The sequence below is a fragment of the Carassius gibelio genome, chromosome B5 (genome assembly GCF_023724105.1).
Source record: "Carassius gibelio isolate Cgi1373 ecotype wild population from Czech Republic chromosome B5, carGib1.2-hapl.c, whole genome shotgun sequence".
Classification (NCBI taxonomy): Eukaryota; Metazoa; Chordata; class Actinopteri; order Cypriniformes; family Cyprinidae; genus Carassius; species Carassius gibelio.
Genome location: NC_068400.1, coordinates 18,855,580 through 18,873,513, shown reverse-complemented (window position 1 = coordinate 18,873,513; position 17,934 = coordinate 18,855,580). Strand labels below are relative to the sequence as shown.

At 40.2% G+C, this 17,934-nt stretch overlaps 1 protein-coding gene across 4 annotated transcripts in view; it reads right to left on the bottom strand.

Annotated features, from left to right (window-relative positions):
- Positions 1–7,747, bottom strand: part of zgc:152816 (uncharacterized protein LOC777712 homolog) — a 37,803-nt gene extending 30,056 nt beyond the window's left edge. Inside the window, exons 1-8 of one of the 4 annotated variants that reach the window (XM_052557900.1) lie at positions 7,601–7,679; positions 7,450–7,512; positions 4,197–4,737; positions 3,568–3,667; positions 2,854–2,900; positions 2,644–2,760; positions 1,861–1,986; positions 1,583–1,750 (exon numbers count right to left, since the gene is read on the bottom strand). In XM_052557900.1, coding sequence (XP_052413860.1) covers positions 1,583–1,750; positions 1,861–1,986; positions 2,644–2,760; positions 2,854–2,900; positions 3,568–3,667; positions 4,197–4,730 — 1,092 coding nt within the window. In that variant the 5' untranslated portion in view covers positions 4,731–4,737; positions 7,450–7,512; positions 7,601–7,679. Of the gene's footprint in view, positions 1–1,582; positions 1,751–1,860; positions 1,987–2,643; positions 2,761–2,853; positions 2,901–3,567; positions 3,668–4,196; positions 4,738–7,449; positions 7,513–7,600 lie in introns of all 4 variants that reach the window. The other 3 variants (XM_052557899.1, XM_052557897.1, XM_052557898.1) reach the window with 3 other exon arrangements.
- Between the last annotated feature and the right edge of the window lie 10,187 nt (positions 7,748–17,934).

Below are 17,934 nucleotides of genomic sequence, written 5' to 3'. Positions count from 1 at the left end.
GCAGTAGCCACTAATGTAGTAGGGTAATGCATTGTGTCACTGCAAAAATTGTCCAGGAATGGTATAAGGAACATACCAAAAAGCTTACTGTGTTACTTTCGTCTCCAAATTCCCAAGATCTCAATCCAACTGACTATCTAGAGCAACGGTTCTCAAACTGGAGTAGGCGTATGTGGTGGAGCTTTCGAATTCTGTCAGTTTTATCACAAAATACAAACTATAAATGTGTTTTTTCAGCCACAGAAAGACATCTGTAAAATAGAAAATGTCACGTAAAGTCACATTTACCTCAAGAAAGACATTCATTGTACATAAACTTGATAGTCAGTTAGAAAAAATAACTCTAGAGAGAAGCATTGTATTACATGCATTTTATTTTACTTAACCTGTCGCCTTAATTTTTGATGTTTGTTTGAAGAAATCTTTCATATGGGAATGTGCAAGGAGATGCAGACTTGTTAGAAAATGTTTACTCAGTGAAATCATGGTGCTTGTTATGAAGTCTTGAGCAATTCAGTTTTATAGGCTGTCAGTAGTTGTAGCCATTGCAGTGTGAAGTTAGTCTCAGCTATCACTGCAGGACAATGTGTCAGGGTCTGCGTGCATCATCTATGCAGGGCGTAGTTGTGTCTGATCTTAGTTTTAGTTGGTGCAACAGTTGTAAATATTTATCGTAATGCTGGACATTGCAAAGCACAGCATAAGGCTTACACCCAGCTTTTTTACATCTAGCTGGTGCAACCGCTCCCTGGGGTGGTACACAACAGTAAAAAGTTTGAGAACCACTGATCAATAAATCCAATCCATTGAGGTCACACCTCGCAGGACTTAAAGGTCCCATGACATGGATTATTTCCTTTTCTTTAAATGCTTTTTAATGTTTCCTTGGGTGTACTTATATTGTTAGTATGATTTTTTACATTTAAAATTTAGAAATAAAAAGCATATTTATATCCTCATATTAGCCCTCTGGCTTGAATGTTCTGTTTGAAGGGGCATTGCTGTCGAATCCATATCATAAAAGTCTGTTTGTAATGCCTGTGCTGACATTGCGACTGAATTATATGTAAATACTTGGGCGGGCAAAGCAGAAAAAGGGGAGGTAACATTTCTCCTTATAACGTCAAAAGGAGGAGATTCAAGATCAGCCCGTTTGAGCTTCCATTTTCTCAAAGGCAGAGAAAGATTGCTAAATCTCGATTTACACCGATTAGAATTTCTAGAAACTTGGGGACCATATACAGGCTAGGGGAACTCATTATAATGTTAAAAAACCTCAGAAAGTGAAATTTTCATGTCATAGGACCTTTAAAGGATCTGCTGCTCATGTCTTGGTGCCAGAGGGCACAGGACACTTTCAGAGGTCTTTTTGAATCCATGCCTCGACGCATCAGAGCTGTTTTGATATTACGAGAGGGAGCTACACGATTTTAGACAGGTGGTTTTAAATGTTGTGGCTGATAAGTGTACATTTTCCACCGCACTCGTTTGTAAATTAAAAGACTTTACACTGACTTGACAAAGACTTCTTGAGTTTCACTACAAGTTGACATCACAAGTTCTTCAAGATGGTAATCCTCACCTTACAGTCAGTGAACTTTGACTGCCACACCTCACCAAACATGCCTGCAAGCTCCAGCACTTCAGCCTCCACGCCCTCCCCTGAAGGCAAACGTGAAAAACAAACCACCGAAGGCGCATTTGAACGTTTTGTTCGTTTTGGTGAAGGCGCATCAAACTTGTTGGGTGCCTGTCAATCAAATACATGCAAACAAAATGTAACGGTCAAGGAAATCCAGGATAAATGGATAGATTGTTAAACAAAGTATAGAGGTTGTGATTTGTGGGGTTCCTACTTACATGAATGCCTTCCACTGTTGGTGATAAGTACAGGATTATTGGGTTCTCCTTTATGAAGGCTGGTTTCAACTTGAAGTGACTGACCATATTCTGAGCCTCCTTGTGAGAATTAAACTCCAAAAATCCCTGTTACCCAGCAAACAAAATTAATGCACCTTAAACACCCATAAAAAAACTAACTTGTTTCACGTATACTAGGTGTGTATGAGTGTGACTGGAATGTGAATGGGTGAATGAGTGAACGGGCGCCATACCACCATAAGAATGAGAGTCCAAACAGCTGATAAAAACATCACAATAATCTGCAAGTAATCCACAGGTAACTCCAATCCATCAATTAGAGGGATAGTTAAACCCCAATATGAAAACTGAGGGTCAGAGAGCTCATGGAATTCACCAAAAATATCTTAATTTGTGCTCTGAAGATGAACGAAGTTCTTATGGTTTTGGAACATCATGAGGGTGAGTAATTAATGACAGAATCTTTATGGTGCTATCTGCTAAACCTCACCTTTCACATTCACACAAGTCGGTCATGCAGGTTTAAAACAATAGGAGTGCAAGTAAAATATTTTTACATTTTAATGAACTAACCCTTTAAATATCACTGTAATAAAATTATGTTACAGAAGTCATACAAGACACTGTTAAGCATGTTTACTGCTCAATCACAATACAAAAATAAAGCAATGGTGGGCAAAACAAAGTTGCAAATTTTTGTGAAATTACAAAATGGGTCACCACTGAGAATAAATGTACAGTGTCTTTCTGGTGTGTAATTACCTTTGTTGGGAACACCAGGTGTTTCACAATTGTCCCGAATGGTTTGCCAAGCTCTAAAAGCTCACTTAAGGCCACAGCACCCATAGGAAACTTGGCTACTACCACTCTTGTTTTGGACTGAGGATAACATAACCACATGAAAAAAAGAAGCTATTTGTGTGCAAAAATAACAGAAATGAACATAAGACAGCAACACACAACTTAAATTACCTTAGGAGGGTAGAAGTGGTCTGACATGGTGGACATGTAGTGATCCCCTTATAAAAAAAAAAAAAAGAAAACTAGTTAAATTTATGAATTTTGTGCAATTTAGTTGTTATAAAACTGTATACAGCACTACATATAAATGAGCCTGCACAAGTGAAATTTAAAATTGAAATTTAAAATTAAAACTTAAAAACCTTTTATAAAATGTAAGGAATTGGCATTTTATAAAAAGCCAATACGTTTTAGCTAATGTCACAATCATGAGAGCTATACAGAGGAATTGACAAGATCAATATTTTTGGTTTATCTCTACTATGAGCACTTAACTGCATCTTAATAAATAAATATCTATATATGCTTTCACTTTCCATTAATCCCTCCCTTTTCTAGCTTGTACTATTCTAAAAGATGTTTCTAAACTTTGTATTACAAGCACTCATATTATTTGCCTCATTAGGTTGAATAACTTGTATTTCTCATATGTAAGTCACTTTGGATAACGGAGTCTGCAGTTTAAATCAATGAATAACGAATAAATGTACATTTCAAGAAAAAAGGGAAATAAATTGTATATTTGCTGTAATTTTCTACATCTGTCCACTTCTAGGAGTACACTAGCTTGCAGATGATCTCTGGCATGAACTAAAAGACACAAAACCCTTTTCTGGGGTGTAAGTAATTAATTTAATAATGAAGTAATGAAATTATTATTCTTACATTCAGAGTTGCTGGGTCTTTTAGGGGGTGGAAATGAGCGAGTACTTCGTTCTGATTCACGCAATTTGTGGCGGACACCTGAAAGATGGTCTTTCCATGTCTGACAGTCAAAAAAAACAAAACATATGCATTTAGGATTATGATAAAAACCTTCATCCAAAAAGAAAATCATACATCATGGTACAGTGCATGAGTATAATATATTTATTTAAATGATGCAGCCTAACTTTGGATATTCTAGTAAATTAAATACATTTGTTTTTTAAATATTTTGAACTTCTTCGGACCCAAAGAAAACATGATTGAACGAGTCACATCTGAAGCCATAAAATGAGGGAACCAAAATGAAACTCTTCACATCATCCCTGTCTTGCCTTGACTTGTCTGGGTATTTTTTTTTTATTCCCTCACTTCCCAATGTTAAGCAGTACTACATGCTGATAGCAGCATGGATAGCTTTATCCATAAAAGTAAACTCTTTTGAACCATTAGTCACAATGCCCAGACTTAATACGTGATTTTACAAAATGCTAACATACCATTTTTAGGTATTTTTGTTGTTTTCCTTTAATTGTTTGTTTTATCATGGTGCACAATTTACCACATATCTTTTTATTTTTGCTAGCTACCTTCATGGAATTCAGCACACACTTGCAAAGAGAGCATTTGTGTGGGAAAACCATTGGGATGTCACCAGACTCCGTCTCCTCAGTCACATGACAGCCACTTTGTCTTTCCCGGGATGACTTCCTGTAACCCAGGTCCTTTCTTCCTCCTGTGTGCCTCTCAACCTTCCTATGCCCCTCCCCTCTCCCATGATGCTCATGGCTCCCATGGCTCCCAGAGCGCCGCGCTGAGCTGGAAGTCAATGGGCTTCTGCTTCTGTCACTGGTGCATCTTTCAGGTGTATTCAGCTTGTCCTGTGAAATTCCAGACTTGTCTCGGTAGTCGGTGTCTGCGGTAGCTGACTCTTCATGGGCTCTCTTCGCCTTGAGCTGCATGATTAGATGAGGGAGGGTTTCTACGCTGATTTCACTTTCAGGAATCTGAGCAAGTGCACCCAAATCTTCTGATGATAAGCCGAGCGTCGAATACAGGCTCTGCGCACCAATAGTCTCGGCTTCATTTGTGTCTTCACTGGCATTGCCATCAAATGTGTCCATCGCCAACCTTTACAGACAAGTTAAGAGAATCAGGCAGCAGTCGGAGAGTTCACACAGTCAGAACAGAAAAGGCAAATCAATTACGTTTGATTATGGATTTCTTAAACTGAGAAAATGGCACCAGAGATGATCATTAGACTACTACAGCAATACAAAAATAACATGGATGATATTATTATACTGTATAACAGATTTTATTATATTGCATGTATATGTTATCATGCAACACAGAAAAAAACTGAGACATTTTTACAATGATTTACACAGAATGGGGCAAAAAAAAAGATCCAAAAAATATTGATGCGTTAACACTCGAAGAATAGTATTAGTGACAAAACTGACCATATAAGTACTGGAAAATATTACTTTGTTTATATTTATTGCTATTATTGTGATTAAGCTGACAGTGGCACCAAGTCTTTACAGAGTCACAGAGAGAGTACACTTTCATGACTGTAAACATTTAAGTAAAATGTTAAATAATGTCACATTTAATTATTTATTTTCAATCATTGTTTTACTAATCTTTTGTGTTTTAAGTAATACACTTGATGTGACTAAATTACTAAAGCACATGAAACATACTTGATCAATTTAGCTGTAGTGCATTATTTGAAATGACATTTCGTTTCTTTTTTACGTACTAAATTAAAACATCATTACATGTGTAATTATAAATTTATGTAACCACATGACATACTAGTTTCAATTGAAATGACACTAAATATTTAGGGCTGCACGATTAGTCGAATGCGATTAATTGCGATGGTCTTGCACATTTTGTCAGTAAATCTGAATATGTGATTAGCAGCAGTAAATCTCCGTCACCTGCTTTCAGGTGGAACAGCATTTACTACACAGAGCTGTAGTTCTTTGATAAGCTATGCAAAATCGCAGACAATATAATCGTAGGATTATGAAAACGACAAAATCATTTGCAATAATGACAGCTGTTTGCATATCTACTCAGTGAACTACGTCTCTGTGTAGTAAATGCTACTCCATCTGTTAGCAAGTGAAAATACCACATTTAATAACATGTTTTGTCTCCAAATTCACTTCATAACTTCAGTCGAGTGTTAAAAATAAATCCTTCGAGATTATGTGGCTTCTTAGAATAATTAAGGCTCATAATATTTAATTTAGCAGTGATAAAGGCTATGTCGATTATCATTACCTGCTGAAAAAAACAGCATATGTTGGTTAGGTAGGTTTTGTCGATGTTATGCTGGTTTATGCTGGTCCTTTGCAGCACATGACTAGTATAAACCAGCAATGGACCAGCATCAAAACATACCTAACCAGCATATGTTTTTTTTTTTTTCAGCAGGGTTTCATCATAGCTATACTTTATTATGATGAAAATTATAATAAGAACTCCGATAAACCATATATTGCCAGTCGTGTTTTTATCTGTCACCTTGAATTATTAATGAAAGCAGATAAATCTGTTTATTCAGCTGCAGCGATTCCTGGATTTCTCTTTTTCGGGGCATATTTGGAATTTCATTTTGGATTTTCACTGCATTTAATATAAATTTAATTTATAAATTTAATGCATCAACCATTTTTATTAACTGCAGTTAATATTCAGCCTAAAAAGTAATGTTTTCAGACACTTGCAATATTCTTTTGGATCATTTTATTTCTGTAATATGTACTCTCTTTAAATGTACACTAAAGAGGGGTCAGACTTAAGATATACTGGAAGTGCCTTTTTTTGGTGGACTAGTGTGATGCCAAACACCTTAATAAGGTTTGCAAGAATTGAATTCTGTTAATGAGAATTTATTTCATCATTGTGATATCAGGACTTCTGCATCACCATAGCATAATTTTTTTTTTACAGTTGAATTAATTTTAATTTAGAAATTAAAAACATGTTCATATATAGAAGAGGCACATCAGCTGTATGTATTAACTATAAATTAATTAATAGATTTGCAATTCGCAAAAGCATTTGAAACTAAATTATTTCATTTATGATTATCAATTCACAAAGCTGGTAGAGATTAAGAAACTGACACACATAAAGTTCAAGCTTACACTAACTAGACATTGCTTATTAATCAATGTCGATATAATATTAAAATGCTAAATATAATCTGGTTTGTTATGACAATTAACACGTCACAAGATTAGAGTTCGCAGCTATTTACAACAGTATACTATTGGCCTGACATCACAATTTAAATGGTACATAAAGTAGAGCTTTCCAATTGTTGTAAAAGAGTAAATCTATCAGACAAGTGCTAATTACATAGACCCACCTCAAGTTAAATTACGTTAAAAAAAAATACTAAAGTGTGGGTAATTTTAATTAAAAAATGACAGGATATCCCTGTTTACAAAGTCATGGCCCAACCCCTTTTAGAGTCTGTTTTATGTGACAGGTTTGAGGAATGTTCTTCGGTTTTGTGATCTAAAAGACATTCTAGTTTAGGCTAGATTAGCATTGCTATTTTGTTACAATTGCACCTTAACATGAAATTTATCTTGCATGTGTCTTGCAGTGATTTAGAACAATAAACCATCAAAATATGACCGTAGCCAACCTCCTTAGTACAGTTAGCCGCAGAGCTAACCCATAGCTAAATATAATGTCTGTCAAAAGCATCTTCAAACGCTAAAACTGCCCAAGGAATTTACATTGTTCGTGAAGGTGCAGATGTAAACACGAGCAAAAAACATGTCGCACGCTGATAAATAACTAACTTACCGGTAACTTTGCAGAATGGTTTGATTAACTTTGGCACTGTTGATTATTTTTTTTACTTTACACCTTTAACAAATGAAACAACTAACTTACAAAAGAACATTCTGTTATTGCTCTTACACAACAAAATAATGCAAACAGTTTTAATAATCACCCAAATTTCCGCCAAGAAGCGCTCCTTGATCAATTTGTAAATATCGATAGGACTCTTGGATTTCTTCTTCTGAAATGCGATGGTTGATATTCACTCAAATGGCGCAAACACTGCCACCTTCTTTTTCTTCTTCTCCTTCTTCTGCTTATTGGCGGGTCATATCTTTACGATATATACCGCCACCTACTGCACTACTACACAGGAGTGTGTAAAAGGACGTTGGTAACTGACACATTAAATCATAAAATCATAAAATAATAGCAAAACCCCGCACCCCCCTCAAAATATAACATATATAATTTAACCCAGCTAAATTCTTCTACTTAAACTAGTATCATTAAGATACGTAATAAAATACTTGCTTCTTTTCCCCTGCATACATTGCTCCTGTATGAATGTAATTTTCTGCGTCTGAGTCTTTCCACTTCTGTCTTAGTTTATCAAATTTCTTACATGTAAATAAAACATGGGTGACATCCTACAATACTTTACATTCAGAGCATATTCCATTATGTTTACCTATTAATGATAAAGTGGAATTCAGTCCTATGTGGCCCAACCTCAATCTGGTTATAATACCTTCTTCATGCCTATTAAGACCCAATGAGGTGATTCTTTTCCCTCCGACACAGTTCTGGTTCCTATAATAGTGTCTGGCATTACTCTCTGAATCCCATTCATCTTGCCATCTTAGTATAATCTGTGATTTAATTAAAGCTTTAGCATCTCCTTTACTCAATGGAATGTGAATTTCTACTTGATCTAATTCCAGAGCTTTTTTTTTTTTTTAGATAACTTATCAGCAATTTCATTGCCATCTATTCCATAATGGCCTGGAATCCAACAGAACTGCACAGCTAGTCGAAGGCTTATAATATTTAAAAGAAGATGCTTTACTTCTAATACCAAATCTTCACGTATAGCATTATCTGTTATACAACTTTGTAATACTGCCATAGAGTCAGTACATATAACTGATCTAAAAGGTTTAGTCTCTTCAACCCACCTAAGGGCAGTTATTATTGCAGTCATCTCTATTGAATATACTGATAAATGGTCACTCACTCTATACCCATCTTTTTCAAATCCTGGTATCCCAATACCTCAATGACCTTTGGGTTCTTTAGAGCCATCTGTAAATATTTTCAAATATCCATAATATGAAGTATTTAAATAACTTAAGCAGGCTTCAGTAAAACTTTGCTTAGTGTGATGTTCACCTTTTCCCGCTAATAAATCAATATTTACCTCTGGAACTGGAAGCAGCCAGTGAGGAACACTACTTAAAGCTAATGCTGGGCCATACTTCAACTCTTTTAATCCATAATGATTCACTATATTGTCAAGATTCCAACCAAATCTGGACTTTTTAGAATATTCCCAACAATCACTAAGTACTGACAGAGCTGGGTTATTGAAACTTCATTTTAACCTACCCAATAAGTTATTGTCAATTTGTCATACCTTAAATTAATAGGGGTTTCCTTAGATTCAATTAATAAAGCACTTGTATGAGTTGTTTTAAAAGCACCCAGGGCAATCCTCAAAGCTTTAAACTGCATTCTTTCAATTTTCTTAAGGGATGTCTTACATGCTGAGCTATACATTATACAACCATAATCAATAGTTGATCTTATCAATGATTTATGTTAATCAGAGAGAGCCTGTCAGCTCCCCAACTATGCCCAGTGACCATTCTCATAAGGTTAATTACCTTTTTGCACTTTGTTTCAATATATTCAATGTGATATTTCCATGTAAGTTTGTCATCTAACCATATTCCTAGGTACTTAACCTCTTAAACTCTGCAGACCCGGTACCGGGTCCGAAAATAGCATGCCACGTGTTTGTGTCTCATTTGCATATCCTTCCTTATATGGCATTTGCCCAAAAATGGGTTCATTTGAAAGCTTAGAGTGTTTTCTTTACAAAGAATACCATTAATTGGGGTTTTATGATACATAAAGTAGTCAAATTAAGCTAAGAAATATATTTCCCCCCCCCATAAATTTCCATCTAACGATTGCGAATACGTTTTCGTAAGAATGTGTATTTAAAATATTTTTCACAAAACAGTCAAGTCATATATCACAAGAAAGCTCTCATTCTCAGGAATCTGATGATGTAGATCATTTTATTGTGTGACAATCACAGATCGAATGATCTTCAACATAATCGCGATGTAAAATTTCTCACCTTATTATTTATACATTTTGCACCGCTTCAGTCAGCCGCAAACAGCCACGCATACCTATATACTCGATATAATCTTTTAGATTAGAATCTCTTCTTTCAAACAAGACCATTTTTACGTTTCTGCGTGCTTCCATTGCTGAGATATAAAGCGTTCTGTACAAGTGCGCAATAGAGGTCCAAAGCCCTGTGAGCGCTGACCAGACCTCTAACTCATATGATGCGCACTAAAGCCTTTTTCCTGCTATACAGATCTGATCTCTTTGTGAAGCGCTATTAGTCCAAATAGCTGTCACTCAAAAGCCGTCTGAACCAGTCAGAGGTGCGAATAGCCGCAACAGGGGGGTCACTTACTGCCCCGTCCTGTTTCCGTCCGGTGACGTCACAGAACCGCTGACCGATGGGAAATCGAGTGTTTGGCTGCTTCTAAACAAAGACCACGCGAGGGGGAAACTACACGCGGAAGAATCTCCGGATTAACAATGAATAATATTCATAATACAAGTTATGGAGGACCACCGTCGCCGTGGAGAGGTCAGGACGCGCATCTGGTAAGCGTATACGCGTGATACTTGCTTTTATACATTTCATTCTTTATTTTGAAGCCTCGAAGCTCCGCTAGCCATAAGCTTATCTGTTTATTTTCATAATTTTCATATTTGACCGCATTTCAGTGAATATACAGTAAACAGTACAGTATACTGGGTGGATGAACATAAATTAGTTTGTTGACGCTCCGAAGTTCGCGTTGAAGCTTCGGGGACGCGGATTTATCGCTGGTTTTGAATAATAACAAACAGACACGCTATAAATATGAAATATCATACATGCTTGAGACAGGCAAGGTCTCCTAATCTTTACATGATGCAGAATAGACATAAATGAAATGATATTAAAGGGGGGGTGAAATGCTATTTCATGCATACTGAGTTTTTTACACTGTTAAAGAGTTGGATTCCCATGCTAAACATGGACAAAGTTTAAAAAATTAAGTTGTACGTTTGAAGGAGTATTTCTTTTCCAAAAATACTCCTTCCGGTTTGTGACAAGTTTCGGAAAGTTTTTTTCGAGTATAGCTCCCGTATAGCAGAGCAGAGAGAGGCTGTGCACAGACAATCACTGATCAGAGCGAGAGCATCGCGAAATGTCACAAAAGGAGTGTTTTTGGTTGCCAGGGCAAGACAACCCTGAACAGATTACCAAAGAAAAAACAGCATTGGAGTTTATTTTTACAGAGCATCAACGGAGTTGTGCAAGTGTTTGTGTTTGTTCCCTGCATTTCGAAGATGCTTGTTTTACAAACAAGGCCCAGTTTGACGACGGATTTGCGTATCGTTTATTTCTTAAGGATGATGCAATCCCAACGAAAAAGGGTCACGATCGTGTGTTGGAACCGCAGGCGGTGAGTAAAACTGCTTAAAATATCTCTGCCTCCTTGTTAGTGCGTCCGCCTCCCATCGGAGACCCGGATTCGAGCCCCGCTCGGAGTGAGTCGTTGCTGCTGCTGCTCTCGTTCAGTTTCAGCCTCGGGATCTGATTCTGGATCATAAATAAATGGCTGAATCTGACTGTTAGCCATGGTTTATTTTGGATGATGGTTTTTTCCTCAAGGTAATGTGAGAGCCATTAAATATGTTTTTCAACGGCTCTGGGTAATGTCACAGCTTCCAAACGCTCTCAGCGCAAAAGCCTACTGACGCTCGTGATTCTTTAGCTCCGCCCACACGTCACGCCTCCAGTCGGTGATGTTTTTCCGGGAAAAATCGGTACAGACTATCTTTCTCTTATGAATATAATAAAACTAAAGACTTTTTGGAGTTATGAAGGATGCAGTACTACTCTATAGGTACTCAAGATTAACAGGATATTGAGTGAAAACGAGCATTTTACCCCCCCCCCCCCCCTTTAAACTTTTCACTTCTTTCAAGTTGCTGATTATAAAGCATAATTTTATAAGTTTCAGGGACTTTTTTCCCTAGTAAAATACACCACCTGTGACTTTGAAATAGAAAATTTAAAACCCCAATCAATTCCCCACTGTTCCGGTACATGAATGTCCTTTTGAATCTTATCATTAACATATGAAATATTACGTCCTCTTCTCCAAATGACAGCATCATCTGCATATAATAGACCTTCGTGACTATCTCCCAGTTTTTCATATATGTCATTAATCATTATGTTGAACAAGATAGGACTGGTAACACTCCCCTGAGGAATCCCATTTTCAACAATAAACTCATCAGACACTGCATCTCCCACTTTGACCCTGATGGAACGTTGAGAGAGAAAGTCAAGTATGTAATTATACGTTTTTCCATTAATTCCCAATTTTCCTAATTTAATAAATAAACCTTCTCTCCACATTGTGTCATAGGCTCAATATCCAGGAAAACTGCCACCATTACTTCTTTCATTATCAACGACTTTTCAATTTCATTGCATACTTTGACCAGAGCATCTGTTGTTGACTTGCATCTCTGAAATCCAGTTTGATACCCTTTAAGTTAATTTATGTATTCTGTAAAATAATTCAAACGCATAATTTTTTTCTATAAATTTTCCAAAATGTGAAGTGAGTGCAATAGGCCTATAATTTCCTGGGTCACTTGAGTCTTTACCTGGTTTAGTAAATGAAAGGATTCTTGCCCATTTCCACATGCTTGGTAATTTACCTTCATTCCATACTTTGTTAAACACCTTTATAACTTTCTTTTCCAATATATGTGACAGCTGGTGAAAGGACAGTCTGGAAACAATAGCGAGTTTAAAGTTTTAATGAGAAGATATGGCGATGGTACATAAATAAACAATGACGATGAGACAGCGATACTCAGAGGGGATGGTGAAGCGGTGAGAAGTCCAGACGGTGGTGGAGAGAAGGTGAGTAATCCGGATGTAGACGGCGTGAGGCAGCAGGAGAGAGTGGCACAGGAACTGCGGGGAATAGAGCCGAAGGTAAGTGTCCGTGGCTGAGTGAACGTGCGAAAGAGTGGATGAGGTTCTGGGGAAACACAGACATCCAAATGCAAAACAACACTGAAGCCAGACGGGGGGTAAACACATTGAACATAGAACAACGATCTCATAAACACAAGACGTGAGACAAGCCATTATATAGTGGATGAGTAATGAGTGGCAGCTGTTGCTGATACAATTAACGGAGACACCCACAACTAATCAGTGCAGACGCGGAACACACAGAATTCATGACAAAGTGTAAACATCCCGAGAACCGTGACAGTACCCCCCCCCCCCCCAAGAACTCCTCCTGGAGTTCCCAGAAGCGCCTACCTGCTGATTGTATTCATCAATAAGGGAGTGATCCAATATGTCCCTAGCAGGTACCCAACTCCTCTCCTCCGGACCGTAACCTTCCCAGTCCACCAGATACTGGAATCCTCCTCCCCTCCGTCTCGAGTCCAGAATGCAATTAACCGAATATGTCGGTTCCCCATCTACGAGACGCGGCGGCGGGGGAACCGGAGTAGGTGGATTAATACGTGCATAAAACACGGGTTTAATGTTGGACATATGAAAGGCGGGGTGTATCCTCTTGTACGCAGGAGGTAGTTTGAGGCGGACTGTCACCGGACTAATGATTTTGGTGATAGTGAACGGGCCAATAAATTTGGGAGCTAATTTATCAGAAACGGATCGCAATGGAATGTTACTGGTAGAAAGTCACACTTTTTGACGGGAGGCTTTGACCGGTGGCGATCGGCCTAGGCCTTAGTGCGCTCCCTCACCCGGAGCAGAGTCTCACGGGCTCTGGTCCAGGTGCGGTGACACCTCTGGACAAACGCGTGGGCGGAGGGGACCGCGACTTCAGATTCCAGACTGGGAAACGCTGGTGGCTGGTACCCTACACTACACTGAAACGGAGAGAGGCCCGTAGCTGACACTGGCAACGAATTGTGGGCGTAATCCACCATAGAGAGTTGTTGACTCCAGGACGAAACATTCTTGGAGACCAAACATCTCAACGTCCTCTCTAAATCTTGGTTGGCTCGCTCAGATTGTCCGTAGCTTTGGGGATGATAACCCGACGACAAGTTAACTGACGCTCCTAATAATTTGCATAACTCTTTCCAAAATTTGGATATAAACTGAGATCCCCTGTCTGAAACCACGTCTACTGGGAGGCCATGAAGCCGAAAGACGTGATCTAAAACAGTAACCGCTGTCTCCTTGGCTGTCGGTAATTTGGGCAAGGGAATGAAATGTGCCGCCTTCGAGAACCGGTCCACTACGTTCAAAATGACCATCATGCCATTAGAGGACGGGAGGGCAGTAACAAAATCTAGAGCGATATGGGACCAGGGTCTCGAAGGGATAGAAAGTGGTTGAAAAAGCCCATCAGGAGGTCGATTAGATGACTTACCACTGGCGCAAACTGAACAAGCCAAAACAAAATTGCGGGCATCGCGAGCCATACGTGGCCACCAGAATCGTTGTCTAACAACCCATTACTTCTATTTATCCCTGGGTGACAAGCCATGTTGGAACAATGACCCCACTGGACAACTTCAGACCTTAACTCCTCCGGCACAAATAAGCGGTTCGGTGGGCAACCGGACGGAGGCATTACCCCTTCTAAGGCTGTCTTGACCTTCGACTCGACCTCCCATACGAGTGCTGAGACTACTAATTTCTCAGGCAAAATACACTCGGGAGTAACGGGACTGGCGGAGAGATCAAAAACACGTGCCAAAGAATTGGGTTTGACATTTTTGGAACCCGGGCGGTACGAGCCCACCGAGCCTGCCTGGAATTGAGTCTTTTGGCAGTTCTGATGTATTCTAAATTCTTGTGATCGGTCCAAACAATAAAGGGAACCCCTGAACCCTCTCGCCAGTGGCGCCACTCCTCCAACGCTAATTTGACCACCAACAACTCTCTATTGCTAATGTCATAATTACGTTCGGCAGGAGATAATCAATGTGAAAAAATGCGCAAGGGTGTACCTTATTGTCTGAAGCAGCACGTTGGGGCAACACTGCTCCTACCCCCACCTCTGATGCGTCGACCTCCACCACGAACTGTCGTGTGGGATCAGGGGCCACAAGGATGGGAGCCGAAATGAAGCGGTTCTTGAGGTTAGTTAACGCAGCCTCAGCTGCGTCAGACCACCTGAACAGAGTGCTGGGAGAGGCCAAGGCTGTCAGAGGTGAGGCTAGTTGGCTGAAATTACGAATGAAACGACGATAGAAATTGGCGAACCCCAGAAACCACTGTAGGGCCTTACGGGAATCTGGAGATGGCCAATCTATCACAGCCGTCAGGGTCCATTCGTATTCCCTCAGACGACACGATATACCCTAGGAAGGGGACCGACTGTGCATGGAATACACACTTCTCCGCTTTGACAAAAAGCCCATTCTCTAGTAACCTCTGGAGCACTCGTCTGACGTGTTGAACATGTTCCTGGAGAGATGAAGAAAAAATCAGTATGTCATCCAGGTAAACATATATAAACTGATCTACCATATCTCTCAACACGTCATTCACAAGTGCTTGGAAAACCCTGGGCGAGTTGGAGAGCCCGAACGGCATCACCAAATATTCAAAGTTCCCTCTAGGGGTGTTAAAGGCAGTTTTCCATTCATCCCCCTTCCTGATGCGGACCAAATGATGTTGTTCAACTCTCGGTAATCAATACAAGGTCGCAGCGAGCCATCCTTCTTACCCACAAAAAAGAACCCTGCCCCCGCTGGAGAAGAGGAAGGATGGATGATGTATTTCTCCATGGCCTCCCTCTCAGGAATAGAAAGAGACCTGACACTAAGTCTATGGCACAGTTATGACAGTTATGCACAGTAGGGACGATGTGGAGGAAGAGAAGCAGCCCGGGACTTACTGAACACTTCCTTCAGGTCCAGATACTTAACGGGCACGTTTGGCAAAACCATGGTCTCCTTCTGAAAAACAGAAACAGGAACAACAGGACAAGCAGAAACCAGACAAGACTCATGACAACTTTCACTCCACAATGTGACAGTGTTAGAACCCAATTCCACTCGTGGATTATGTTTGAACAACCAGGGGTGACCTAAAACAATGGGAGCAACAGGGGAGTCCATGAGGAAAAAGGATATGGTTTCTTGATGGTTTCCAGATGTGATCAGTGTGATGGGTTCTGTATGGTGTGTGACGTGAGGCAGTTCCTGGCCATTGAGTGTGGTGACATGGATGGGGAGAGACACAGGAAGGACAGGAATGTTCAGGTGATGTGCAAGTGAAGAATCAATGAAATTACCTTCGGCTCCGGAGTCCAGAAGGGCTTGACATTCATGATGTTGATTCTTCCACCGCAGTCTCACCGGAAGGAGGGTCGATGATGTAGGTGAGGACTTCTCAGCAGAGATCCCACCCGATAGTAGCCTCAGATTTACTATCAGGCTGACTCTTTTACCGGGCAAGAGTAGGTGCTATGGTCAGAGCCTCCGCAGTATAGACATAGTCCTTGGGACCTCCGCCGTTCCCTCTCCCTCCGGGACAGCCGAGCTCTACCCACCTGCATGGGTCAGATAACCCATGCATGAATCTATCCCACTGCACCGCCTCGTTCCACTGGCACGCGGCAGCCAGGGTACGGAACTCGATGGAGTATTCGGTTACAGATGAAGATCCTTGACGGAGTTCCGAGAGGCGATGGGCGGCCTCCCTGCCGGTTGTGGCCTGGTCGAAGACTCTCTTCATTTCGTCTGATAGGAGGTGGAACGAGGCACAACACGGGTGTTGATTCTCCCACACCGCCGTTCCCCATAAGGCAGCCTTGCCAGAGAGAAGTGTGAGCGTGAACGCTACTTTGGATTCCTCCGTAGCAAAAGTGCGGGGCTGTAGAGCGAAATGCATCGAGCATTTGTTAAGAAATGTTCTACAAAAGGTTGGCTCACCCGCATAGTTCTCCGGTGCCGGAAGTCACGGCTTTGGCCGGAAGTGTTCCTGGGGAATCCTCGGGGGAATGGACGGCACAGGCAGTGCGATGGGCGCAGTGGGAGACGTGAGCTGATGGATCTGCTGGGTGAATTCGGACACCTGTGCCACCAGCGCTTGGACAGCGCATCCGGTGTTCGAGATACTCTCCTGCTGCTGATCAATTCTTTTGACACTGTGGTGCATGAAGTCGGTGAGGGTATTGGTGCTCGCTGCTTCCATGTTGGTGAGATCGTTCTGTGACGGCTGGTGAAAGGACAGTCTGGAAACAATAGCGAGTTTAAAGTTTTAATGAGAAGATATGGCGATGGTACATAAACAAACAATGACGATGAGACAGCGATACTCCGAGGGGATGGTGAAGCGTTGGGAAGTCCAGACAGTGGTGGAGAGAAGGTGAGTAATCAGGATGTAGATGGCGTGAGGCAGCAGGAGAGAGTGGCACAGGAACTGCGGGGAATAGAGCCGAAGGTAAGTGTCCGTGGCTGAGTGAACGTGCAAAGAGTGGATGAGGTTCTGGGGAAACACAGACATCCAAATGCAAAACAACACTGAAGCCAGACGGGGGGTTAACACATCAAACATAGAACAACGATCTCACAAACATAAGATGTGAGACAAGCCATTATATAGTGGATGAGTAATTAGTGGCAGCTGTTGCTGATACAATTAACGGAGACGCCTACAACTAATCAGTGCAGACGCGGAACACACAGACTTCACCACAAAGTGTAAACATCCCAAGATCACGGTTTACCAACCGTGACAATATATTATCAGGCAATTTTCTAAACATAGCATAACACAGGTTGTCCGTCCCTGGTGCAGAGTATGCAGTATTGCTCAATGCCCTTTTAAGTTCTGACATATTAATTTCAGAATCCATAATAGACATATTAGACACCTTGGTATTTAAGATAATCCTATTTATTTTCATTACCTCTTCTTTCCTTTTCTTATACCTTTCCTCCAGGTGGCTACCCTTGTATATGTCTGCAAAAGCTCTAGCAAGCATATTGACTTTTTCCATATCTGAGATTGCATGTGTGCCTTCTTTAATTAAGACAGAAACCTGTGGAGGCTTAAAATCATCTTCTTAATCATCATCCATGTAAGAGCCATATGTTATTCATTTTATTTGTTTTTTTATATAGATGTGGAATAAATAAATAATTGTGTGTTAAGAATTGTAAATAATTATA